Raw genomic sequence first — 25,409 nt, forward strand, 5'->3', positions numbered from 1 at the left:
TTATATTATTTTGTATAAATCTAGCTTGTATATTTGAATTATTTTTATGTCATTTTTATGTAACTAAGTTGCTAACTTTGTAAATTATTGTTTTGAGCAAGAGCAGTTCAATCTGTACAGGTCTATGTCTATTGCTTAAACTCCTGGTATGATTGTGCTTGATATGCCAAATAAATATTATTTGTTATTTTAATTTTACATTGCTCACTCATCAATGGTTCACAGTATAATAGCTAATAATAATATATTATACAAATTGAATTAAACATGAATATCTATATGCTATAAATTGATAAATGAACTGAACTCTTATGCATTGTATTTTTCATCTGAAAGATTGGAATTATTTTTTTTTTTTAATACTATAAAACAATACTACATTTATATAGCACAGGTTTCATGAATAAACATGTTCAAAGGTGCTTTACATATTAATACATCATCACATCACTATCAATATTATTCTATAGATTTCCAATGGTGTTGTATCGGACAGATTTACCAAATTGACCAAACTCGATCTTCTCCACAATATCTATAAGTGCTACTAATGTGTCGTAGAACTGAGTGTAATCAAGGCTAGGATAGTTTGCCAGTCGCATGTTAACGCGTCGCCGTGTTGACGTCTGCTTCATTCTACTGCATTCTTCGGCTGCATTTTGCAGAATACTAAAAAAAAATTCAATTTCTTTGTTAAAATATTTTTCAATAATGTGCCAATAGAAACTCCCTACTCCTAAAATTAACACAGTATATATTCTGGGGTAGATGAAGGGTCTGAGGATTTGGTGGTGGGAGGTGCGTGAGAGTCTCCATTTATAGGTGTCAGTGGGTGTGTTTTAGGGGAAGGAAAACGCATCCAGTTCAAACTTTTGTTACGGAAACTAGAAACTCAGATACAGAAATGAATGGAGAGAACACATTGTAACCTTATGGGACACTCAGCCCGAAGAGGAAAGGTAAGTAAGGTTGCCTGATGCGATTGTACTCCCAATATTTTTGCAATAAATTTAAAGATTTGGCAAAGATTATACTGAAATCAGAGATAATGGTAATTTGATTGAATTTTGATTGAAAACAAAAAGGATTCACTATTCACATTCACATTTACTCAGCAATATATATCTACGTTGTTACATACAATATCGCAGGGATCTTAGAGAAAAAGTTTATTTCTGTAGTCTTAAGACCCTTTGAAAAGAAAATAACAAAGAAAATCATTAAATAAAGTTTCATACAAGTTGAGGAAGAAAACAAAATAATAAAACAAATAGTACAAACTTACTTTCCAAGGGTGTGTGAGAAATACTTGAGTGTGTTGGCAATATCAGTGCCATTAGGAAGCGGGACGGTGTTGTTGATTACACGATTCTGGTAATCAGTCAGATTACGGATCTTATTTGAAACTAAAAAAAGAAACACAAATATTGTACAAGCTCTCTTCATTTTGGTGGTGTAAACAATTCACTTTCACAAAAAAAAAATTAAGCTACTAAGGCCTGTAAATGCACCTGAAAAATGAAGATTAATATTAATCATTATTAAATAATTTTTTGTCTCATCCCACTTTCAATTCTTCACCTTCTTCTTCAATCTCAATGCTCAAAATATTCAATGGAAAAACTATACTCAACGGTAAAATTCCCAATTGAATACGACAAAAGTTCTGGGTCAACGATTTTGTCAAAAAGGAATGACCGCTTTATAGATTGGCGGATACTTACATTGTTCTGATTTTGTAGACATAATTGCAGTTGTTTAATTGTAACAGTCACTAAATTTAATTTTCAAAACATACCAGCTACTTCAGTTTCCTACATTCTGAAAAATCATAAAACATCATAAAATATTTAGAATTATAATTTATGCAAATTGAATGACTATATATTCCATACACACATGCAGTTCTATTTATTAGACTAAATTTCCTTTCATTAATATATCAAAAAAGACTGTTTTTACACGTGATAATGGACAGAGTAGGCTAATCAAATAATATTAATACTGTGAATAATGACTAGGCTAGGCTAAATAATAAATAGTATTTTCAGGCTATACAATATATACAAATGAAATTGATGTTGTCAATGTTACCAGTCTATGATGAATGAAGCCTAGCAAAATCGGATAGTTAAGACTCCCAAATCAAAACAAAATACATTTGGTGGCTCAAGAACAATCTCATAATGTTATAAAAGCGTCAGAATATCTAAAATCAATAATAACGATTACAAACCAGGACAAATTCATCACCAATTATCGTCTTTTCCTCTCTGCTGTCTCCTCCTCCTGCTGTTTTGCTAATTTATGTCAAAATTCCAATGTTTTGTTGTTAAAACTATAGAGGGAGGTTGTCAAAACAAGAAACACGGCGTATGTGATTATTTGGTAAAATCTTTTTTACTATTTTATAAGCCAATAATGCTGAAATGCATTAGCGCCACTTATTTTACGTTTATATATCTTCTCTCTAAATGCAGAAAATTTAAATTTCTTTTTAAACGCCCAAACTTTACCCAAGCTAGGCCTAGGCCCAATCAGCATTGTTAAGGTATTGTTTTTGTCAGGGGACGGGCATGATGTAGGCCTATAGGTAGCACATGTTAGGCTTAGGTATGCGCTGCATGGACTGGCTATCTGTATCACACGTGTAACTTGAATTAATTTTTTGACAATGATATAGATCATGTTTCTTGCTCTTACAGTACTTTAAGCATAAAAAAGCATTTTTTGGCTGTTTTTTAAAGATGTATTTTGAAATTTGTATGTACTGTAGGCCTAGGCCTATTTTAGGCCTACTCACAAAACAAGAACAATCCTACTTTTTTTGGATATGTTATTTTAATAAAGTTATTCACTTCTGTAGAAATAAAATTAACAAAAAAAGTAATGATTTCACTTTTAAAAAGACAAAACAAATGGTTAACCATTTTTTTCTTTAAATAATTTTAAAGTTTTTTCTGATGGATGAATATTATATATATTTATGGAAATAGTGATTGGAATATTCAACCAAAACATATTTTTCAGTGGGACAATATATATAATTTATAAATTATTAATTAATATTAGGCTAATTCAATATTTCTTATTATGTTAATAGTATTTATTATCTTTTTATCTAGGTGCTGGCTTCCTGTTATTTCCAGATTCATTGAATGATGAATGCCCCAAACAAGGCCAAATTTGATGAACAAGTAGAACAACTCAAAGATTTTAATGTCGACGATTGCTTTGAATGTCGAATGTTTGGTGGTGGTGCTGCGATATTAATGAGTGTTTACGTTGTTTATGGTGGATATAGACGACATGCAAATGCCACACGACCAATACTAAGCAGAGCACCGTCTGTTATAACCTCTGTTTGTAAGTTTTATTTTATGGTTTTTAAGGGGAATCTTAATTAGGGATTTTGTAGAAATTGCTGTAAAGGTCTAATTGCCATGGATAACCATAAGCGAATCCTGTTCAGAAGACAAACATGAAAGATGTTCTACATGTAACATAACAAAGTCTTATTACAAGTCTTTGGGAGTGGAGTTGTAATTTGTCATTTGAAAAAATCCTGACATGACAGGATTGAACCCAGGACCCTTGGATTGGTAGCCAAGCCATAACCACCAAACCACAACTCCACTTATTTGAATTTTCATTGTTTTTTTCCAGTGCTGTTTAGTCTTGGAATGAGCCGCTTGTTAAACTACAATCTACCAAATATCTATGATAAGCTAAAGTCAATAAATGAATCGGAATGAATGAGGCTAGAAAAACATATTTTATATATGACGTTTATATGATGATTTAAATCATGAAGAAGTCGTCTGCTCCAAAATGTTCTGAGCTGAGTGTGTTACTGTAAACACTATGGATTCTCTGTAGATTATGTGATGTATATCACTTAGAGTATTGAAAGTGGATGTAAACAACATGCTTGCCTTCAAATCCCAAGTGTGTTTAGTAATTTTACTAGTTATTCTTTATGGCAAAATAAAGTTAAATGTGGGGCGGGGGAAACATGCCTAAACACTTCTGGGCATGCCTAAATGCCTTAAGTTTGTTGCCTGATTTAATATCATTAAAAATGAAGTTCTAATTGGGCGTTGTAAAATCGTACCATGTACTTCTATCAATATTATCATGTTGAATATAAATCTTATTTGATATAGTTCATTTGACATAAATGACTACAAAGTCCAACTGATATTAAGTAGCTCTTATGAAAACAAGTTGTTTTACCTTTTTATATAATGTTTGAAAATTTAAAGCTATAAAGAAATTAAAGTTAAATAAATACTGTAATATCTAAAATGAATTACTACTGTATATTAACTAGTTTTTAGGTTCGTTTTTAATTTACTATTTGTTACTACTACTGTATTTAAATATGAATATAAAAAGTTTATTGTAGTATTCATAAATAAAACATACCAGTATGGCAACAGAATATTATTTTGAATTTTTCTGTAATTTCATAAAGTATATGGCATGCCAAATAACTCAACAGACTATGTTTATAATGCCCTTTTGGCATTCCATACATAATCAACCTTAGCAGTTAGAATGTGTGGGTATAGGTCTTAATACAAGACTGAGTGTCTAAATTTAGTTTAAATGGTGCTTTTCAGGAAATTGTATTTATTCTTTACTCCATGGGAAATTGAGCTCAAGCCAGAAAGCCCTTTCGATGACTCAAATCGTATTAATTTCCAGTAATTCTTAAAAACTGTAGTAAATCGTTGAGAAAAGAATACCAAAAATACTATCCAAAATGTGACCTTTCCATTAATAGTAGGTACAACCATAGAGATATTAATATCTCTATGGTACAACATACAGTACCTGTATATTTAATTGGTTAGATAACTTGTATAATCTAATACCATCATATATGCCTGATATTTATTCTATCAGTGTATACAGGGTACTCTCAATAATCTAGAACACACAAAATGCATAATTGATTAATTTTCAAATGTGTTTAGGTTGATATTATTTTGATTATATTATTGAAAATACCGGTAAATCTATACAATAAAATAGTAATTATGCAAGCTGAATTACGTGGAATTGGTTCTACTGTATTTTAAAGGAGGCTATCTGTAATAGGTTTACAACATACTAATTAGGCTGATAACAGCATCTGTTGTGGTGGGCTTGTCAAGGTTAAACTGAATGACATACAGCTGTAAAATCAAACTATTGTTTATTGTTCTTTCTATTTTAATTGTTTCCTCTACCAAATTGAAACAAAAACCTCATCTGTTATACATGGAAAAACGTATTTCTCCATGGTTACATATGCCCATATATGGCTTATTTTAACACTTAATTAAAAGAAGAATGTGAAGTTTAGTTGCCGTCTTCTTGTGGGTGTTGTGTAATACAGATATGTAAGAACAGTCTTAACAAAGGAAGCTATAAAAATTAGGATTAAATTAAAATATCTTTACTCAACAATTACATCATGCAAGCATCATATATATTACATTTAAATTTTCCATAATTGTTTGAACATCAGTTATATTACAGTAAAACATACATTATTTTATTGTTTTAAAAACGCATGCAAGAAGTGTATAATTATAAACGCCATCCTACATGAATTTCTGTTTTAGTCTTATTGTATATTCTATGAATGTTTGTTGTTTTAATATTATCTCACAACTAATCAACTTATAATTGTTGTACAGTACTTTAAAAATTGCTCATTAAACTATATTTTGTGTCCAAAGATTTTTGGTCAAGTTAAATTTACAAACAAATACAGATATACTGTAATTTTAAAAATATAAGAACAAGAAAAAAAATATAAAACTAGTAGGTTCAGAGAAAAGTATAAAATTGATAGATTAGATTGTACCTAAAAGTAATGATTTATTATTATTATATTACTCCATGGTAATAGGAATTACTGTATTTTATTTTATTACACTGTACACAGGCATGGCTCTATGTGGACGTGCCCCTTTTAACAGCTAAAATTAAATGATGAACTACATTTTGATATGTCTTTTTAACAGGCTATTATTATTATTAATATTATATATTGCTCTCTTCCTCCCTTAATCAATTCATGGATTAACTGTAATTAATTTAGCACAAATTTATCTAGCTCCATGGTATCAATAGTCACAGTGGCTTATGATAAGTTTAGACTATAAGTAAGTCTGCACTCCTCACATCATCTTTTTAATAAATGTATGATATCAATCAAAAGTCTTTATTTATTATTTATAAGTCCATATAAGGACCATGAGGGTCAAGACCTAAATACTGAAAGGTCAACGGTGAAATAGTTACACAAACAACAGTCATAGTAAAGTACGCTCCGAATCTATGCGGCAATTCAATAAGCGGTAGCCGCTTGGTTTTCTTATTTAACGGCACGCCTAACAATTTCGCCATTGTGTTGCGTATACAAAACGTTAAAATCTCATCCATCAGCAGAAGTAGAGGCACGCCAACAACCATCCTAAGTAGCATCACTCCTACCGTCGAAAGGCTCGGTAGCGATAGCACATACGGTAACGATTCCGTGTACGGAACCAGCATCCCAATGTATGTGTTTATCCATGATCCAATTGCGATTCCACCCGAGATACTTGTTATGTTCAAAGTGTCGGCATGTGTTTCACGCCATTTCTTGGAGTCCCTCGGAAATACGAGAGTTGACACAAGTATAAGCAATAGTATAATGAAGGGCGCCATCTTGCTGTGGAGTACCCAGTCGTCAATGACATTAAGAAAAGGAAACATCATTGTCATCAATAAGGTGCCAGCGGTGATTCCAGCAATCACATCCTATAACAATTTGAAAATAGTTACGTTAATAAATAGTGAATCAATAGACATATATTTAGTATTTAATCTGGGCTGGGTACAAAATCATGGTTATTGGTGGTATATACTGTATATGTATATTTTATATGCAAATGACAATAAATGGGAGTAATTTTCCACTGATGAATAAATGAATAGGTTTTTCAGTCATAAAATTACTGTATAACATTTCAAAATTGTGAAATACCTTAGCAAGTGTTAATCAGAGTATATAGTCTCTCTAATGGGTGATGGGTACGAATGATGGTTATATTGGTAGTATGGGTTATTCGGTCATAGTACTGTATAACATTTTTCTATCAATCAAAATTGTGAAATACTTTAGCTAGTGTTGTGATATGTACCTTGTGTATATGTTAATATGTACCTTGTTTATATGTTAATATGTACCTTGTGTATATGTTAAAGACCCCTTCCCTGCAATTTTGGACGTTTTTTGGAAAATAATACATATATATCACTTTAAAAACATTAAACCATGTCATTTCTTGTCTTAAATGTACGTTTTATGGTAAATTATGATAAAAAGTGAGAAACAATGCACTACCTAAGTAGCTCGCGGCGATCGACCTCGTGGACGGTCTTAGGCCTAGCCTAGCTAGGCTTAGTTTTGTAGGCCTAGCTGGTAAACATCGGTAACGTACGAACATCGTACGCGAGCTATATACCTAGCCTGATGTTGTATAGTTGCTGCATTAATTGTCTTTCTATTTTTGCCAGACTCCGTTGATACAAATCGGAAAACCCGGTATTTTCGCTGAAAAGTTAGGAGTCTTCCATTTGTTTTGGCCTCACGATCGATCGAAAAGTGGGCGAATTACAGGTGAAAAACAAAAATATCAATCCGCGCGCAATGCATTTTGGGATTTATAGCGGGCCGCTATAATTATTAGAATCGACTTATTTTTCACATTTTTAACCGTTTAAAGACGAAAAAAGTTATCGCAATAGGACCATATAGTATTATTTTTACATTAAATATAGTTTGTGATCTTAAATTAGATCTAAAAAACGTAGGGAATGGGGCTTTAATATGTACCTTGTATGTTAATATGTACCTAGTGTATCTTTGATTACTTGTTGAGTGATATATTTTGTATTTTTAATATGCGATATTTTATGTTCAACTTCAATTTATTTATATAAAGAATTGCGATAATAAAGTTCAAGTGTTAAATGAATGAAGACTGTAGTGTCATAATAATGAGTTTCACTTTGGTTCAGTGAATAATAATTTAACAGACGATAACAGAATACATACTCGTCATAGTCTGTTCAATTAGGGTCTGTCTATCGTCCCACTCGCTATACAGTAGCATTGTACAAATAATTGACTGTAATGTATAAAAAACTCGGTACCACCACACGTTTTTTATTTACTGCAAATTGTCCATCATACAATATTATCATTGTTCACTTACAAAGGAAATAATGTTTGTGGTTCTTTTCTCATTGTATTTGAGAGCATAATAATAACGCTTCCCACTAAAAGGTCAAAGAGTTCATGTTTTTGGCAGTTATTTGCATACAATGAGGATTTATGTTTACAAAGGAACTGAAATCTTTCAGTATCTCGTTAGATCATCGTTGAGACTCGTTAAATAAGCTTATTTTTATATATTTTGTTATAAATCTTACACGCTTTTGAAATATAATTTAAGTGGCATGTTTTTAAAATGTTAATTACTAACATACAATTACTTTAACTGACATATTTAAAAATAAATTCTTTTTACAAACAGTACAATGTTTTTATCCAGTTTTTGTATTATGCTAATGAACTTGAACTGAAGGAAAAATAAAATAATGCTATATGTTATTAATACACTTTGTGATATCTTTCAAAATTGATAAATAATGTAGAAATAGGTGAAAAAGAGTGAAAATTACTATGCTTATTGGATATTCTTTTTTAAAAATTGGAAATAGGTCACTACTTTCATCACCATCAGCTTTCATACTGACAGAATGAGTGTGTTATCTTGTTTAAAATAATGTTTGCAAAGTGTGTGTGCTTAATGGGTTACAAAACTTCTACCACATATTGATATAGGATACAAAATACATTCCTTGATAAAATATTGATTGTATTGTGGTTGCTTTTGCGCAATACTCTCCCTAAAGTATTCTTTTTAAAAAAAAGTTGTAGTGCAGATTGAATTATGACAGGGATTCTTGTGAAATTTCAAAGCCCACAAATAAATCATTACACGATTTCAAAAATGCGCAAATCATTATTCAATTCTTACACAAATTTATTAGAATTATAAATATTTATCCTTACGAGTAAGCTATGCATACCAAGATACATTCTACTCATGACGACGATACTTGTCCAGAAAATCGCCACAACAAGTCCAAGTAAGAAAGGATACTGCAAAATAAAAACAAAATTAGTTAATTAATATTTTCGATGCATTGATGTACTTGCAATAAGATCGAGAGAGTGAATTTAAAAGTTGATGTCAACCAATCAACAGTTTGTACGATGACGGCAAATGCAATCGAACGTCAATGTTTCGTTTTCACACGGCTTCGCACATAGCCACGTGGAGAATCGTGAAAACGAAACATTGGCATTCGTTTTGCCGAACCAGAACCGTGCCGCAACAGTGTGAAAGACGTTTAAGGCTGTTTTCAAGGTATTTAAAAGGCTACTTTGTGAAGGCGTCATAATAAAAAGTTCAGTAAATTAAATCAAATCATGTGTGTACCTCAAAGCGACCAATACTTGATAACAAAAGAGTGAACGGCATTAATACTCCAACCATAGCATGAGTTGACGGCATGCCATACTCGGTTTCGTAACGTCGTTCCATCTTAATGGCCGGTGGGCACGATGGTCTTGGCATTTTTATCAGTTCTTTAGCAGCTTGTCCTAAATACATAGTAACAACCCACACATAAATTGCCCTTCTTAAAAGCCAAGCAGAAAAATTCCACATGAAAAATGGATAAAACACAAGATAAAAATATTTGTTTCCTAGTTCAGCACCGAAACAGAATAAATAATACCATATTTTGTTTTTTATGATAACAGTGTCTGTAGTATCCAATTCCATTTCATCATTTTCAAAACTACTTGAAGTTGAGTTTTGTAAATGTTGAGAATCAACATGCTTTCTTTTGTGAACCGACGACTCTTTTGTTGAGGAGGCCTCCGGTAGTTTTCCATTCTGTTGTTCGTCTTCAGAAGCAGCGTGGTCTTCTCCTTGCGACCTAGCTTTGTTTATTTTCTCTAAACCGAAAAACGCTTGAAATTCAGCGACAGCTTCAGCACTGTGTAGTAAACGAACATATTTACCAAAGTTTGCCATGTTTTCAGCATAAATAAAATAATGTAACTATACAGAATTGCACTTTAAAATGTCAAGCACCAGCCCGTAGCTGCCGTGTGCAAGCAAGTCAGCGCTGCTCTATTTTCATTAGCAGCTAGCTTATCATTGTGTTTTCACGGCGTGTGTTATTGATTCGTGCTTCCAAAATCAGCTGATTAACTTCGCTATGACGTAATACTTTGGTCACGTGGGACAAAGTTCATTCACTTCGCACGTTATTAGAACAGCAGCAGTACATGAACGTTTATACTGTAGCGCCGCAAACCTACCTTTACTTTACCTATTATAATCTATTTATTTATTTCAACAATTTAATGACGCCGGTCCATTCATCCGAAGCTGATCATAGGGACCCTAAAAAAGTTGACAACAATTCAAAATAAAATTGAAATAAATATATAGAATTTAAATATAAATTAACTAATAATAAAATAATGAATAAACAAAGAAATTTTAAAAGAAAAAAATAATAAATAATATAACTCAAATAAATTGGCCATTGGAGAGCCTAGGGAGATGGTTGAATCTTGGCGCCATTTTCGCGGTAGGGTTTTATGATATAAAATGTTATCAAGTACATACTAACATATTTAATGTTATTGTGATATTTGTACCGAAGCTGGAAAAAGGAGGTTCGCCTACAAGGGGAAGCAAAATCTATAATCACTGTATGGTGTAATTTTATTGTGCTTATGTTTAAAAATATTTATTCATTTGTACAATAAATAATAATAATGATTAAAACTTTATAAACTGAAATTTGCATATTATTATATATATATATTTTTAATAATTGAATATGAAATTCTATAACATACAGCTAGGAAGGTCTAGTTCATTTTTTTAATTTTATACTTTTTCATTGTATTTTGTCACTGTTATATGTTATACTGGGCCCTGTGGGAGAACAGTAGTTTACTACTGAACAGGTTCCCCAGTATAAAGAATAAAGAAATAAATAAATAAAAATATTTAATTGTACGTTTTGTACATTTGTGATGTGTGAAAACCGCCTTAAACTGAATACTGCCCTCTGTGATAAGTGATGTTTTGTAACGCGTTGTGACGAATAAAACGTTTAACAATATTTTAACTGGTTTTAACTTGTTTCTGGAAAGAAAAATATATACAAAGTTAAATTTACTACTAAAGTATGTTGAATAAAATGTACTTTACATCATTATATCATTATAAAACCGGACCGGGCGTCTCCTGATGATACCGGGTCGACCGGGCGTAGATTATTACGACCGGGAGTCAACCGTTGAGAGAGTCACCCGTTTATTATTATATCTCCACATTTTTATATTTTTTTATACATTTGCTAGACGCTTATTAACACGAAAATGTTTTATCATGTAAGTTAAGAAAATATGCAAAGACATGTTAGGTGTTTGAGTCCTAGATTATTTCTGTATTCGGTAAATACTGTGTAATGTTCTAGGCCTGTCTGTGTGTGTGTTATGAAGTGGCTAGATACAACATTTGGAGTGGGGTTTTATTGTACAAACAAGGCGATGTATTTCCTGAAAACGGTTATAGTCTTTGAGCCTAGGCCTACAGAAAAATGTATTGTGAGTTACATACAGTATGTGAATGTGTGTTACTTATAAGTTTTAGTATAACTCTGTATTTCATTAAATTACACAGATATCACTAGAACATGAAATTCTTCTTCATCCACGATATTTTGGTCCGAATTTGTTGAATACTGTCAAACAAAAACTGTTTACTGAAGTAGAAGGAACTTGTACAGGAAAGTAAGTAAAACAAATATTTTCGAACAATTACAATCTATGTTTGTTTAATTTGATAAATCTGTTTCATTTATTTGTTTTTGTTAATGTTAATTTCATGATAGGTATGGATTTGTAATAGCTGTAACTACAATTGATAACATTGGAGCAGGCATGATACAACCAGGGAAGGGTTTTGTGCTATATCCCATCAAATATAAAGCCATTGTGTTCAGACCTTTCAAAGGAGAAGTAGTAGATGCAGTTGTAACACAAGTCAATAAGGTAACATACTAGACAAGGATTATGACAGTTTGATTGGAGAAGAAAAATCAGAATGAACTATAGTACATAAATATAACTACTGTATAATGCATTGTCAATTGTATGATCCACCATACAACCCCCAGGAGAGGTGCATCATTTGTCCAATGTGCATCATACATTATGAATACTGTGTAAAAAAATTGACACACCATTGTTCATTGATGTGACGTATCATTTAGTCAATAATTATCGATCGATATAAAACACATATTAACTGGGGCATGGTCCAAGCCAATTTTAATCTTTGGAAATATACAATTTACTATACTGTTGTACATACTAATGTACTAAATATTTACCTTTTTATTAAGAAAACCATGATGATAATTATTTAATTTTGTCTATTGTTTTACTCTATTTAGGTTGGTCTCTTCACTGATATTGGACCTCTATCCTGCTTTGTATCAAGACATGTAAGTACTACTTAAGACATTTAAGTACTACTTAAATAATTTAACAATAGTTAAGGTCAAATAGCCATCGGTCTGAATGATTTGTGTATTCATCTTGCATTACTGTTTTTAATTTTCTACAGTCTATTCCATCTGATATGGAGTTTGATCCAAATTCAAATCCACCCTGTTACAAAACCAAAGATGAGGTAATTGTTTTTATTTCACTTGTTAATTGTTATATATTGTATTATGTCATACTGTAGAATCTAATTTATTTTCTACCGTTTTTGTCTTTGTTGATAGAAGTTTTTATCATGTGACATTAATATATGCTGTTCTTGAGAACTACATTTTGTACTCTCTCAGAAAAATCCTTACAAGCAGCAACTACTTAAAAAATTGTAAAACGGTTGCGGTTTTTTTCGAAATGTATAACATTTTTTACTATATAAATAATGTCCACAGGATATGGTGATACAACAAGAGGATGAAATCAGGTTAAAGATTGTAGGAACTAGAGTAGACGCTACAGATATTGTAAGTTTTTACTTTATATTCAAGTCGCACTTTGGCTTGTCATACAGGCTGTTAAAGAAACATGCATTAGGGATCTATGACCCAGTGGGATTCTAGGAACACAATATGCGTAGGGTTGTAGATCATCACAAATTTTTCAACTTCGTATGATGCAGTATACCTATAGTATTACTGTGCTTTTTGTGGATATATATACACAGTACTCATGTATCAGGCCATTTGATGCGTGAGAGTGCTATCACTTTTCTAACACAATGACATTTTTAAAAGACAAGGTTGTACACTACCTGATCTTTAATTTATCAAAAGCTTCTTTTACATCTTCTTATTTCTTGAATTATAGTTTGCAATTGGATCTCTTATGGATGACTACCTTGGTAAGTTACAGTTAGTACAATGTCTAAAATAAATTAGTAAATTTCAGTTTAAAAAAAAACTATTCTTACTGTAAATAATCATAATAATTTAATGGTACTGCACTTTTGTAGTAGTGGCACACTTAAACTTATGAAGGTGCGTCCAAAACATTCATAACAAGTAAACTAAATACAAATAAAATAATTATTTGATCATTACAAATATCACAGGTCTTGTCAACTAGAGGTGCTATATTGATTATGAATAATGATGATGTCTATTGAATGGTTGATATAACCACTGATATTGACTGGTTAGAAGTGATCCAGATCAAGAAAATGTGTGTCTCCAGTTGGAAAGGTGTGAAACACAGACATGATTCAGTCTCCATCATTGTTTGGAAGGCTGAAGTTTGTCTGACTTTTTGTAGAAATGACAATTCAACTCGCATACATGTGCGTTGTACTAGACCACTATAATGCTTAAATCAAAAGCATGCAGTGAGAGAGAAATTTATTTAAATTTAATTCTCATGATAATCTTGATGTATTAAAAATAAGTGACATGGTTTGGAAAAAGCATATTTATTTGTGAAGTGTATGTATAAGAAGAAATGCTGAATAAAGAATAAATAAAAAGGATAATGAATGAATAATGCTACTAAACATTGTTTGAGTTCACAATAAAGTGTACATTGCCATGTTTTTGATATATTGTACGTGTACATAGTTTTTCTTAGGTATGATGATTTGTTTGTATAAGTACAAAACTCAGTAAAATATTTTGTCATTGTGACCTTTTTTAAATAAACGCTAAGAGAAGTGTACTGCTGTATATTGTATTATTTCACCGTGCGTCTCTGCCTGTTAACGTTATGCTGTCTACACAATGAAACTAGTTTGACAAAAAGTGTGATGTGCCCAAATATGGTAGTGATACGACATCATTATGTACATATAACATCAGGTTATGGGACATGACATCATACAAATTGTACATAGCGCCACCTTTTAAACAACGTGTTTTGTTGTGTGTGAAGTCAGCCACCGAATTTGATAATTGACATTATTATTAGCCTAGTTTGCTTATTTATGTCAAAATATATTTAGAAATGAATATTGCTCTAAGAAGAATAATACGTCCCGTACGTAATGCGTGTTTATTGAAACAATCAAGGTAGCTACTATATGCTTTTTAATTCCATATATGCTAGGCCTACCCTCCGAATGAAGGGGCCGGGGAGAGAGAATGAGATGAGCTAGGAGCTTTCCTGTTGTCGGCCCGCCTAGTGGAATAGTGTTAAGGCCTAGCAATAAAATAATAAATCTAGTTTATATTGGGTAGAATAATTAGATGTAGATGGTTTTTATTTTCAAACAATTTAAAAGAATAGGGTAGGGCCTAGGCCTATATCATTTTCTGATAATGTTGATATTTTATTTTTTAATTTAAACTTCAGTCAAAAATATTTCTTATTTATTATATAAAAATGTAATGTTTAATATTATTAATATTATTATTAATATAATACTATTAGGGTACAAGAAGTAACATATTGTCAGCTTTTAAAGCATCACAACCAGCAAGTCTTTTCTCAATCTTATCACGATAACCATGAAACAGATTTGGAAGAGGTATCTATTTTTGATAATTGCATTTTGATGATGTAGTCAAATAAAATTAAAATATAATAATAATTTAAATAATAATACTATAGGTTACATTAAACAACTCAGGAAAAAAAAGGATAATTGTATAGAAAAAAGAGTTTTATCAAACAGGATGTGCATATTTAATATCCATATTTTGTATAAAATTGTTGTAGTTTCGCTACCAACCACTTCCCGAGCAAGACATTCCTGAGCCCTCGTCGGCAAATATCTACCCAGTTACGAATATCACCCTCGTTGGATACGATTGTACTGCTGTTGAACATTATGCACAATTTGCACACAACTTGGCTACACACATGGGCATCAATGTCGTTGATACGTAAGTTGTCATTTATTTATGATAAATTAAAAAATATTAAAGATATTAACATTTATTATAGGTTTTTATTTTTACGTTTTGTGGAGCCAGGTGCAGAATTTATATTTAATCTTAAAGAAAAATAAATAAATTATGTAATGCAAAATGAAATTAAACAAAGTAATGAAACAAAGTAATGAAACAAAAACTGAAAATACAAAAAAATTTATTTAAGAGACAAATAATTTTGTTTTTAAAGATGTAAAGTAGTAATTGTTATTTTACACAGGTATGCATTACCAGGAAAATCAACATTGATTCACACTATAAGAAAACAAGGAATCTCTGAAAATTTAAAACCAAAGGATTTTACACTAAAAGAACACGAGAGAGTCATACAGGTATGACATGCTAAAACATTAAAATGTTTACATTGTTTATTTGTAGACTTGATGAATGATTAATCAATGATGACGTTGAAACATTAAAATGTTTACATTGTTTATTTTTAGATTTGATGAATGACTAATCAATGGTCAGACAGACAGACAGACATATTATTGTGGCAGTGTTTTGAACTTCCTCTTATAGTATTTTTGTTGATGTTCTGTGTTTATTTATATCATTATTATTGTTTATTACTAATTCGGAAACCACTCCACCCATGAGGTTAACAGTTACAGCACTGCAGGGAGTCTCTGGTTACAGTAGTTCTTTATTAGAGACATTTCCTTTACAATGATGCTGTTATAGCAGTCTACACAAATAAGTCATAAAAACTGTTTCCTTAAATAATTGATATGGCTGTCTTTGTCTGTATAATAGTGAATTCTTTTAAACTGTATTATGATTAAGTCTTATAAACTCATTGTGAAACACACTCAAATTAAAACTACTATGACATATAAACAAGTGCCAGTGTTTCACATCCAATCTTGGATTGGATTTAACTTGAATGAATGATAACCTACATAAACATTATGCTCTAGTTATCCCAGCCCTTAATTTAAGCTAAATTTGATACTATGGTCAATTCCATGTAATACAATCCCACTCATAAATTTTCTCTAAATGTTTACATGTGCTGGGACTTTACTCTTATTTGGTATATTTAAAAACATTATCAAAGCAGTACTCACACTGTAATCGAGTTGGCAGTTGCCAGACATTTATCCATACAATAAAATATAACTGTAGTTTGAAAATTACTTTTTTAATTCAGGTTCAAGATTTATCTTCAACTGATGCTCCTTTATATTTAGAGGTTTTATTACAACATGTTCCACAAGGAGTAGTCATAGACCTTAAGCAGGTATGTTGAAATAAGTACATGCTAAGTATTTGGGTCCTTAAGTCCGATTTTGAGAGCATTGTTTTTAGCTATCTTTTTGTACTATATATTTGTTGACTGTATATGTTTCCTTAACATATATAAAATACATTTTTCTCCTTCAATTGAGCAAAATAATAACTGAATAAATAATGAAATGAAAAGAAATTAAAATCAAAAGTTGTACAAGTCTGGCCATATCATCAAACTTTATACATCTACTTTAACAAAATATTTGTTATTTATTATTTTACAGCACACACTCGAGGATTACCAATCAAGATTCATACGAAAAGAAGTTCCAGAAAGTTTGTGATCAGGCAATAGAATCAGACCAGGGAGTTGTTAATTGACCATTCAAGATGCCAGCTGATAATGTTGTTCTTACCAATCATAATGTCGACAAGATACAATACTAAATCGTTATACATGTATGTTATGACTAATTTTTAGATAAATTAACCACTGATGAGATTGTAAAATAGCTGGTTTGATTGTACATTAACTTAAAACAATTGATTCTGAGAGTTTGTTACATGTCCCTCAATATTTATATCAAAACATGGTTGTATAAAAGGACTCATTAAATTCTTAATTTAAGATCACAGTGATAAATAAATTTACTTCTTCTAGTGTTTATGTAATATTGTTTGGGCACGTCAGTGTTTGCGCGTGTACGTAACTGTTTTACGTGTACGTCATATAGTTTGCGTGTGGTGAACGTCATTGTTTGCGCGTAAACGTCAGTGTGTGCGTGTAGACGTCATTGTTTGCGCGTAGACGTCATTGATTTCGCGTAGACGTCATTGTTTGCGCGTAGACATTGATTTCGCGTAGACGTCATTGTTTGCGCGCGTAGACGTCATTGATTTCGCGTAAACGTCAGGGTGTGCGTGTAGACGTCATAGTGTTTGCGTGATCAACGTTTTCAATAGTATCTTTGTAGCTAATCTCTCGATTCATTGTGTGGAAATATTTCGCATTTTGCAAGATTATTCCTAGATTATCATTTGTTTTGCAAACCTAGTAAAGGTTGTGTTCATTTTTAAATTACGCCGTAGTGTTTATTTATAAATTTATCTAACGAAAGATGGTGGTGGTGGTAGAAAGGGAAATGAGCATAAGCTGACCACCAGCAGCATGCTAAGTCCATTGACCATGACCGGTTTAAGAGCACCGTTCACTCCATAAAATGAACAATCTAGTCCAACGACGGATGTCTTCCGACAACCAACTCCCGGATGCGGATTAAAGGAATGATGACGATACAAAGTATTTCATATTCATAATCCTTTATTCTTAACACTTAATCCATCAATATCATTTACGTCGGCTATTGTTTTTGAAGTGGCTTCCAGTCAGTATAATTTTTTCTTGAAATAACGACACTTTAATTTTATATCTAGAGATCCTTTATAACGGATACATAATAATTGTAAATATCTTGTAATTGTATTCTTGATCGTATCACGACATTTTATGCGATAAACTGCAGTTAACCAGTAACTGGGGATAATATACACTGGTACGTAACACCATGTCCAGTCCGTTCCTACAAGAGGAGTTCCGTATACTGTGCTCAGAGATTGCTCTTTTGGCAAGGTAAGGGGAATTTGCTTTACGACATTTGCTAACACTACTGTCGTATATTTTAACGGATTGAGTAGCGGCTATTTCCGTTTCGTGGTGCACACCGCGTCAATGTATAGTTTTAACCTTTTAAACCAGTATATGCCCAGTTCTGCTATAATTTTTTCTCTTTAAATTATGAGGGATAACTCAAACAAAACTCTGACTCTGATAATTCCAACGATTAGCAGTTTTCTGATGAATCGCACCCAGTGTGTGAAATTTAAGGGACATTGTTCTGAACTAAAAACTATAACGTGTGGGGTCCCCCAGGGTACCAAACTGGGACCCAGCATATTTACCGTTATGGTGAATGATGCGGGTAACACCACTGATAATCGTTGGAAATTTGTGGATGATCTAACACTGGGAGAAATAATTAATATAAAAAATAATAGTACATCATCAGAACTTCAATTCCATTTAGATTCCTTGAGTTGTTGGTGTAAACAAAATGACATGCTACCCAAGCCTTCTAAGTGCCATGTTATTAATATAAATTTTATGAAATCCCTAATAAACTACCCCCAATTTACTATAGGTGGTGAAAAAATTGATACTGTGCATAACATGAAATTATTAGGTCTTGAGCTACAAGACAACTTAGGTTGGGATATCCAAATCAAAAAGTATTATTTCTAGAGCAAGTAGAAGAATGTTTCTTTTTTATGCATTGAGAGGCTATAGTGCACCTATTGGTGACATGTTAAGTATTTATCAACACTATATTCGACCGCTGACTGAGTATGCATGTGTTGTTTGGCACTCTAGCATTACAAAACATCAGACCAATGAAATTGAGAGATTGCAAAAGCGAGCATGCAAAATTATACTTGGCCAGGACTATGAGAGCTATGATACGGCCCTTACTCAACTTAAAATTACCAGCCTTGCTGAACGTAGAGAAAAATTAACATTAAAATTTGGAGAAGGTATCCTTAAGTCAGAGAGACATCGTAATATGCTGCCTGCTGAAAGACCTAATATATCTAGATTACGTAACCCCAATAGATTTACATTACCTAAAATAAGAACTAACCGATATAAAAATTCAACGATTCCCTAATTAATATAATATATTAAATTAAATTCCTCCTGTGAACAATTATTTAAAAAAAATATATATAATGAATGATTGTGCAATATTACCGCCTAAAATAATCAAATGAAGAGCACTGCAGACAACGGTTAATATTAATATATACTGTAAACTTTTTTTTTAAATTTTCTTTTTTAGTTAGAATTGTATTTGTATTTTCCGAAATTTAATATATTTTTGTTGATTTTTAATGTTGTGAATATTTTAGTGAATAATTGTGCAATATTGCCACCTATACTAAAAAATAATAATAACAATCAAATAAAAAACAGTGCAGATAGGTTTTAGTATAAATTTTGTATATATTTTAAGATTCTTAATATTGTAAATTTTAGTGAATAACTGTGAAATTTTGTAATTGTATTTTCCGAGTTTATTATTGTATTTTTATAGATTTCATTTCAATATTTTTTATTGTAATACAAACGTTATTAGCTATGTGCTATTGTTTTTGTAAGTTTATATATAGGCCTACCGTAATAAATAAATAAAAAAAAATAAATAAATAAATAATTTAAAATTGAATTAAATTTTTTTACAGCTCTACGTCACGCCCAGAAGAAATCATTTCGCAATGGCCAGAATGTGTTGAAAAATACGGTGAAGCAACTTGTAGGATTTGCTATGACAGCGGTAGGTATATGATTGACAACAAATTAATCAGTAAACTGCTATCCATCGATATATAATAGATAAGATTAAAGTCCTTTATTTCAATTATTTCTTAATGGATTATGGATATGACTAATGAATATTCATGTTTATTTTGTGACGTTTCATGACGGTCGTCGTACTTATGTACGAAAAGAAATATCGCGAAAACATAATAGTGATTTGATATAGTGGTATGTTCTGGCACTTATCCAGCCGGATAAAGTAACACTTTCACAAACTCTTGATATGATCCGAAATTTTTGATAATCCATCTTTAAAATTTAAACATCCTTATTCCTATATTCCTCTACCATACTTATCCACGCTCCATGCCCTAATTTATGTATGTGTTATGTGGGCAGACTAGGGATCAACGTCATGAGTCATCTAAAGATATAAATCTTTCAATCAATAGATAATTTAAATAGTATAATCTATACTCATAATCTGTAATTAGATCAATCTTGAATGTGCCTTTGTGGAAGAGCCCATGATCAGTCACCTTATAACACTGAAACCTTTGGCTCTATCAAATAGGAAAAAAAATAATGCGTCCGAATCTTAACCCCACATCCCCGCCCTCCTCTTGTTTTGCTTATGTTCAGTTCAGTAAGCAAGAGTTTGTTAACCTTATCGATTACGGGTCTACAAATAAAATACTTGATATTCTGCGTCTAAATGTAATTTATTAATATATGTACAGTATATAAATGACATGAAGAAAAACATGTCAATGTTTAGTATTTTGTATTCAATAGGTAAAGTTGCCCAGCCTACTGAAGCAACATCAGTTACTACAAAAGGCAAAGTTGTTATACCTTATACTACTGGTAGTAGGCCTACAACTCAACAAACACAGTCACATAGTCCACCAGGTATTGTTACTATTCCCATACAGATTAGCTAATAATCACCATAATTCTGATTATTACACTTTTGGTTTACACCAAATATTATATACAGTTATATTTTTTCCAAAAAGGTACCGACCCATTACCAACTACCAGCAAAGTAGCCAAAAGTGTAACCACCTCAGGACCAATCGTTACCACTCGAGGTATTACCATTTTTTCTAATTAGTTATATAGGCCAATTAGTTTTGTTTATCAAATCGACGAAGTGAGCACTAAAAATGAACTGATTCTGTGCATAATCAAATGAAGATGAGTTATGAGTTACAAATATTTAAAACAATTCGATATTTCAGGTCAAAGAAGACCAAAGTCGGATAAAACTCCTGCCCAAGTCACGACAATATATCCTGTAGTTACAAGTCCTACATCAAATCTGCCTGTAGGTAAGTGATGATTATGATGTTTGAAACATAATTACGGAAAGGAAAAAAATGAAAAAAGTGATTCTGATCCAATGAATATTCTATAAAATAAATAATTCCTCATGTGGTATATTTCCTCCATGTTCTGATCAAGTAGCGTGGCGCCCTCATTATAATTATTCACGATTGAACGAACATGAATGTGATTCACTATTAGTAATATAAATATAATAAATGTTTTCAATTACGCCTTAAATTACCACGAAATTACTTTTTGTTTTGTTTTCCATTAGTGTTTATTCTGACTCAGTTGATATGTTAATTACTCATTAATGATCCAGGAATTTTACAGATAAGCCTAATATATAAAAATATATTAATAATATATTAAATATCAGTATAATAAAATATGATATTTGCCACTCATTACTTGTAAAACTAGATAATTTACAAAAGTTATTACACTTGTCCAAAGATAACTATCAATAAAGAAGCAATTTGTCCTACTCGCATCCGTAGGCATGCCTATGACTTAATAGATATATTAGATAATTGCGTTTAACATTTTTTATTCGTTTACATCTATTTTATTTCCTCTATAGGGAACACCAGTCAAGCAAATGCGTCACAGATGACGTTTGTGAGGGAGAATGGTCACATGTCCCCCCGCATGTCCCCAATATTAACGGTCGCAGCTTCCGGTTCAGCAGCCGTCTTATTCATCATCTTTATTATCACATTAATAACATTATTATATCGAAGAAAACGAAGGTAAGTTTTCCTAACAAAACTATTTTTCAGTCAGGGGAAAAATGGCAAAAGGTTTCCTACTTTCTAGTATTTTTATCAGATAATCTATATTGTTTTGACAACACTTGTAACATGACCACACTGCTGCGATCTTGCCATTTTCCCCTAACTGATAATACTATAATTATAGTTTTCGAACGATGAAAAGGGAATTTAATAAAATTACTACTATGTGTACTGGGTTGTGATACGAGACGGACTAGTCGCGGATATCCTTGTTTTATAGACCCTATTTAATAAAAAGGAATTGAAATACTATTTTGATAAAAACAAAAAAAAATGTTTTCCCCAAAAATGTCAACATCCTTGTTTTTTGTTGTTTATATATTAATGACATGATGTGTGTATACACTGCAGGATACAGTTAGGCATTCAATAATCATGGGCTTACTTAACAGTGCCCTAAAGTTCCTGTTAGGGAAAACATTTAAAGTTATTTTGAGCATGGAGTAAATCCGTGTTTTGAGGGGGAAAACGTGCTTTAAGACATCCAAAGTAATATATAATTATCATATATAATAGTATAATACTAACTATTTGTTTCGCAATTTGTTTTTGTAGATTGTCTAAAAAAACTACAAATAAAAGTCATAAACCATTTAATGTGGGACCGAGCGGTGTGGGCAGAAGTAAGTGTTCTGTATAAAAACAAAACGGTTTCCATTCTACAAAAAGATAATTAGATGAAGATGAATGACCTTGTGTAACGCATTTTAAGTTAAAATGACGCCTACTTAACGAGTGTTTGTCACGACTCATACAACAACTATTTAAAAACATGTTTTTTTAAATAACTTTATTTAAAAACATGTTTTTTATATGACTCGGGCATGAGTGTCAATTACGTAATTCTGTGAAATGGAAATTTAATTACAATAATGATATATTCGGGTAACAATATTAAATTGTTTTTTTTAAAACTTAGTAGTAGATAAGAATGAGGACTATAGGCAGTATAACAAATAAAACAAGAAACATTGGATAGGCAGTATACGCGTATACATACCTTCCAATGTAAAATTATTACATTATTTAATAAACCATACAAACACTTTTTATTCTGTGTACAGGTGCGACGTTGTCAAGTCAAGCCGACAGCGCCTACTCTACTTACATTCCGTACTCAGAGAAAGGAACCCTGCCATCAAGCGTTGCCGCCCCAGAACACTTGTACGCCGTCAATCCTGAAGGTTATGCGTACTATCTCCCTGGTTACCCAATTAAATATACAAGTCTACGACAACATAATAAGCAGTTAAACGAACCTGAATATGCAGTCCCGATTCCTAAACGTAATCGATTGTATGACACGCCTGCCGACGATGCATCTGACGGCGACCCATCTAACGGCGACAACAGGCGACGACGTGTGGTTCCTAGCCAGGCGTCATCTGAAAGCTACGCCTACCTAGATTTGAAAGATCCAACTACTGCCAACGTTTGGCGACCCCCTGGTCCTTATTACTACAAGATTGATAACGAACATGAAGATCCGGGAACCTTGGATTCTACTATACGCGGGATAAATTATCCTGGCAACCACCAGAGATGGCATCCTGACGTCAGTCGTGGAATTCACACTTACCCGCCAACACATACTGGTGGTCACGCGAACGTTACTGAAAACAACAGCAATAAATACCTCACGACTGGCGGTGGTGGTCGGAGCAATGAATCTGTTAATATGTTAGGCGAATCTATGGAATATCAGGATTTTGAGAAAGAAATTATTACAATCAAGTCTGCAAATAAGGACGATCAACACAATTTAAAATCTACCGCCAATACGAAGAGTGCAGACAACATGTTAGGTGACACAAAAGACTTTAATAAAACGCTGGAAACGCCGACAAAAATGATAAATAAAGGATCGACAGAATTACTCAATATGCTCGGAGATTCGGCAGATTATCAAGACATTGAGGAGGAGTTTCTGAATGGCAAGCTCCACATGCTTGGTGACTCCAAGGAATACCAAGACATGCAAGAGGAGTTTGGTACAGATTACTTACTACCTCACCAATACCTCCAGCCCGGTTCGTCTATCATGGGAAGAGATGATAGAGTGGCTACAATGGATAAAGACGCGTCAAGCTCTGACTCAGACTATATTGTACCCGAACCTTTTAAAAAATAATATTTTCAATTTCAATTTAATTTATTACCACAATATTATAACATACAGGATAATAAATACAATGAAGTAATCATGTGGGAGGAGGATCATAATAAGTCAGAAAGACTTTAAGTTTGACCCACCCCAAGATATAACATTAAATACGAATACGAAAAAGAAATAAACTAATAATAAATAAAAGTAAACAAAGCTACTACAGTTTCTATTTAAACCACTTTATCCGATCTTAACTGGTCTTATGAAATATATATTTAACGGTCATTATCTAGAAAGTAAATATAGTTCTTGTATACTAATTTAAATTTGGTTGAAGTTGTAGATATTGTATGCTTCTTTAAATGTTGTACTATAAGGGAGCCTTTTGTGATATACATTTGTGATATCATTAAATAAATGGGCGTTTTCGGTTAAATTATCACATGAACTGACAATGATATATTATTTACGACTTCTATTCACAAAACAATACTAAGTATACTGTACCAAGTACGAAGGGCGCGTTACTTATTATACAATATTATGTAATAGACCAAAAATTTTAAAACACGTGTTTTCTTCCACGAAGTCACAATAATTGAACTGTACTAACCTATGATATTGCTAAAATGAAACATGATGACTGATATGCTTGATGCCTGTTTATACGTATGCTATTACAGTACCAATAGAGTACAAAGGCTCCAACTGCATGGTCGATCGCACGTCACAATCACATGATTCGTATTTTAATTGAATTAGGACAACACACATGCATACTGATGAATTACGCAACAATAATTATATAATTTCAGGGATAACAACAACATAAAAACACATAACGAAGCAATGTTTCGAAACACAGTGATTTTGTTCCATTTTTTGTTTTAATTCCAGAAGTGAAAGGAGACATACCACCACCAGTGAACTGGCAAATCATGAGACAATTTACTAGATATCAAAATAGCAAACTGAAAGTTTGCTAGTTTAGACTAAG

General features: G+C 32.0%; 5 protein-coding genes and 1 long non-coding RNA gene across 8 annotated transcripts in view; 4 read left to right on the forward strand and 2 right to left on the reverse strand.

Annotated features, from left to right (window-relative positions):
* The window catches only part of LOC144852418 (protein unc-79 homolog), a 24,609-nt gene extending 22,319 nt beyond the window's left edge, over positions 1 to 2,290 (reverse strand). For both annotated transcript variants that reach the window (XM_078710206.1, XM_078710205.1), the window contains exons 1-4: positions 2,237 to 2,290; positions 1,725 to 1,821; positions 1,286 to 1,406; positions 503 to 669 (exon numbers count right to left, since the gene is read on the reverse strand). In XM_078710206.1, coding sequence (XP_078566332.1) covers positions 503 to 669; positions 1,286 to 1,406; positions 1,725 to 1,746 — 310 coding nt within the window. In that variant the 5' untranslated portion in view covers positions 1,747 to 1,821; positions 2,237 to 2,290. The remainder of the gene's footprint in view (positions 1 to 502; positions 670 to 1,285; positions 1,407 to 1,724; positions 1,822 to 2,236) is intronic.
* On the forward strand, positions 2,281 to 4,444 carry LOC144852459 (uncharacterized). 2 transcript variants are annotated; one of them, XR_013614293.1, is made up of 3 exons: positions 2,281 to 2,388; positions 3,126 to 3,366; positions 3,667 to 4,444. It is a non-coding gene; the product is annotated as an uncharacterized LOC144852459 (long non-coding RNA). The 2 variants fall into 2 exon arrangements; XR_013614294.1 differs by lacking the exon at positions 2,281 to 2,388 and adding an exon at positions 2,532 to 2,551.
* Positions 4,445 to 5,430: 986 nt separating this feature from the next.
* LOC144852441 (sphingosine-1-phosphate phosphatase 2-like) lies at positions 5,431 to 10,302 on the reverse strand. Its single transcript, XM_078710245.1, has 3 exons — positions 9,555 to 10,302; positions 9,125 to 9,214; positions 5,431 to 6,801 (listed from the first exon to the last, which is right to left on the reverse strand). Exons 1-3 carry the CDS (start codon positions 10,155 to 10,157, stop codon positions 6,232 to 6,234), a joined length of 1,263 nt encoding a protein of 420 aa, XP_078566371.1. The 5' UTR covers positions 10,158 to 10,302; the 3' UTR covers positions 5,431 to 6,231.
* A 1,128-nt stretch (positions 10,303 to 11,430) lies between these two features.
* On the forward strand, positions 11,431 to 14,126 carry LOC144851637 (DNA-directed RNA polymerase II subunit RPB7). Its single transcript, XM_078709200.1, has 8 exons — positions 11,431 to 11,536; positions 11,829 to 11,938; positions 12,040 to 12,199; positions 12,604 to 12,654; positions 12,777 to 12,842; positions 13,102 to 13,173; positions 13,517 to 13,550; positions 13,761 to 14,126. The coding sequence occupies exons 1-8, from the start codon at positions 11,525 to 11,527 to the stop codon at positions 13,772 to 13,774; spliced, it is 519 nt and encodes a 172-aa protein (XP_078565326.1). The 5' UTR covers positions 11,431 to 11,524; the 3' UTR covers positions 13,775 to 14,126.
* Positions 14,127 to 14,555: 429 nt separating this feature from the next.
* On the forward strand, positions 14,556 to 17,451 carry LOC144851895 (large ribosomal subunit protein mL48-like). The gene is made up of 6 exons (XM_078709547.1): positions 14,556 to 14,706; positions 15,068 to 15,164; positions 15,356 to 15,522; positions 15,791 to 15,902; positions 16,724 to 16,813; positions 17,088 to 17,451. Exons 1-6 carry the CDS (start codon positions 14,642 to 14,644, stop codon positions 17,145 to 17,147), a joined length of 591 nt encoding a protein of 196 aa, XP_078565673.1. The 5' UTR covers positions 14,556 to 14,641; the 3' UTR covers positions 17,148 to 17,451.
* A 917-nt stretch (positions 17,452 to 18,368) lies between these two features.
* LOC144852372 (uncharacterized) lies at positions 18,369 to 24,436 on the forward strand. The gene is made up of 9 exons (XM_078710158.1): positions 18,369 to 18,433; positions 19,232 to 19,392; positions 20,101 to 20,196; positions 20,972 to 21,088; positions 21,196 to 21,270; positions 21,421 to 21,510; positions 22,092 to 22,260; positions 22,861 to 22,928; positions 23,370 to 24,436. The coding sequence occupies exons 1-9, from the start codon at positions 18,369 to 18,371 to the stop codon at positions 24,434 to 24,436; spliced, it is 1,908 nt and encodes a 635-aa protein (XP_078566284.1).
* Positions 24,437 to 25,409: the final 973 nt, after the last annotated feature.

The sequence above is a fragment of the Antedon bifida genome, chromosome 9, assembly GCF_963402885.1.
Source record: "Antedon bifida chromosome 9, ecAntBifi1.1, whole genome shotgun sequence".
Classification (NCBI taxonomy): Eukaryota; Metazoa; Echinodermata; class Crinoidea; order Comatulida; family Antedonidae; genus Antedon; species Antedon bifida.

Bases quoted from the DNA above. Each gene is read 5' to 3' on its own strand.
- LOC144852441 (XM_078710245.1), bottom strand. From the start codon at position 10,157: ATGGCAAACTTTGGTAAATATGTTCGTTTACTACACAGTGCTGAAGCT. The intron at 9,215-9,554 runs GTACACACATGA...TTTATTTTGCAG, and splicing joins CAAGTATTGGTCGCTTTGAG to TATCCTTTCTTACTTGGACT. The intron at 6,802-9,124 runs GTAAGGATAAAT...AAATTGTTATAG, and splicing joins TTGGTATGCATAGCTTACTC to GATGTGATTGCTGGAATCAC.
- LOC144851895 (XM_078709547.1), top strand. From the start codon at position 14,642: ATGAATATTGCTCTAAGAAGAATAATACGTCCCGTACGTAATGCGTGT. The intron at 15,903-16,723 runs GTATGACATGCT...TTTTTAATTCAG, and splicing joins AACACGAGAGAGTCATACAG to GTTCAAGATTTATCTTCAAC. The intron at 16,814-17,087 runs GTATGTTGAAAT...ATTATTTTACAG, and splicing joins TAGTCATAGACCTTAAGCAG to CACACACTCGAGGATTACCA.
- LOC144851637 (XM_078709200.1), top strand. The intron at 11,939-12,039 runs GTAAGTAAAACA...ATTTCATGATAG, and splicing joins GAAGGAACTTGTACAGGAAA to GTATGGATTTGTAATAGCTG. The intron at 13,174-13,516 runs GTAAGTTTTTAC...CTTGAATTATAG, and splicing joins GAGTAGACGCTACAGATATT to TTTGCAATTGGATCTCTTAT.
- LOC144852372 (XM_078710158.1), top strand. From the start codon at position 18,369: ATGTCCAGTCCGTTCCTACAAGAGGAGTTCCGTATACTGTGCTCAGAG. The intron at 21,271-21,420 runs GTATTACCATTT...TCGATATTTCAG, and splicing joins ACCAATCGTTACCACTCGAG to GTCAAAGAAGACCAAAGTCG. The intron at 21,511-22,091 runs GTAAGTGATGAT...TTTCCTCTATAG, and splicing joins TACATCAAATCTGCCTGTAG to GGAACACCAGTCAAGCAAAT.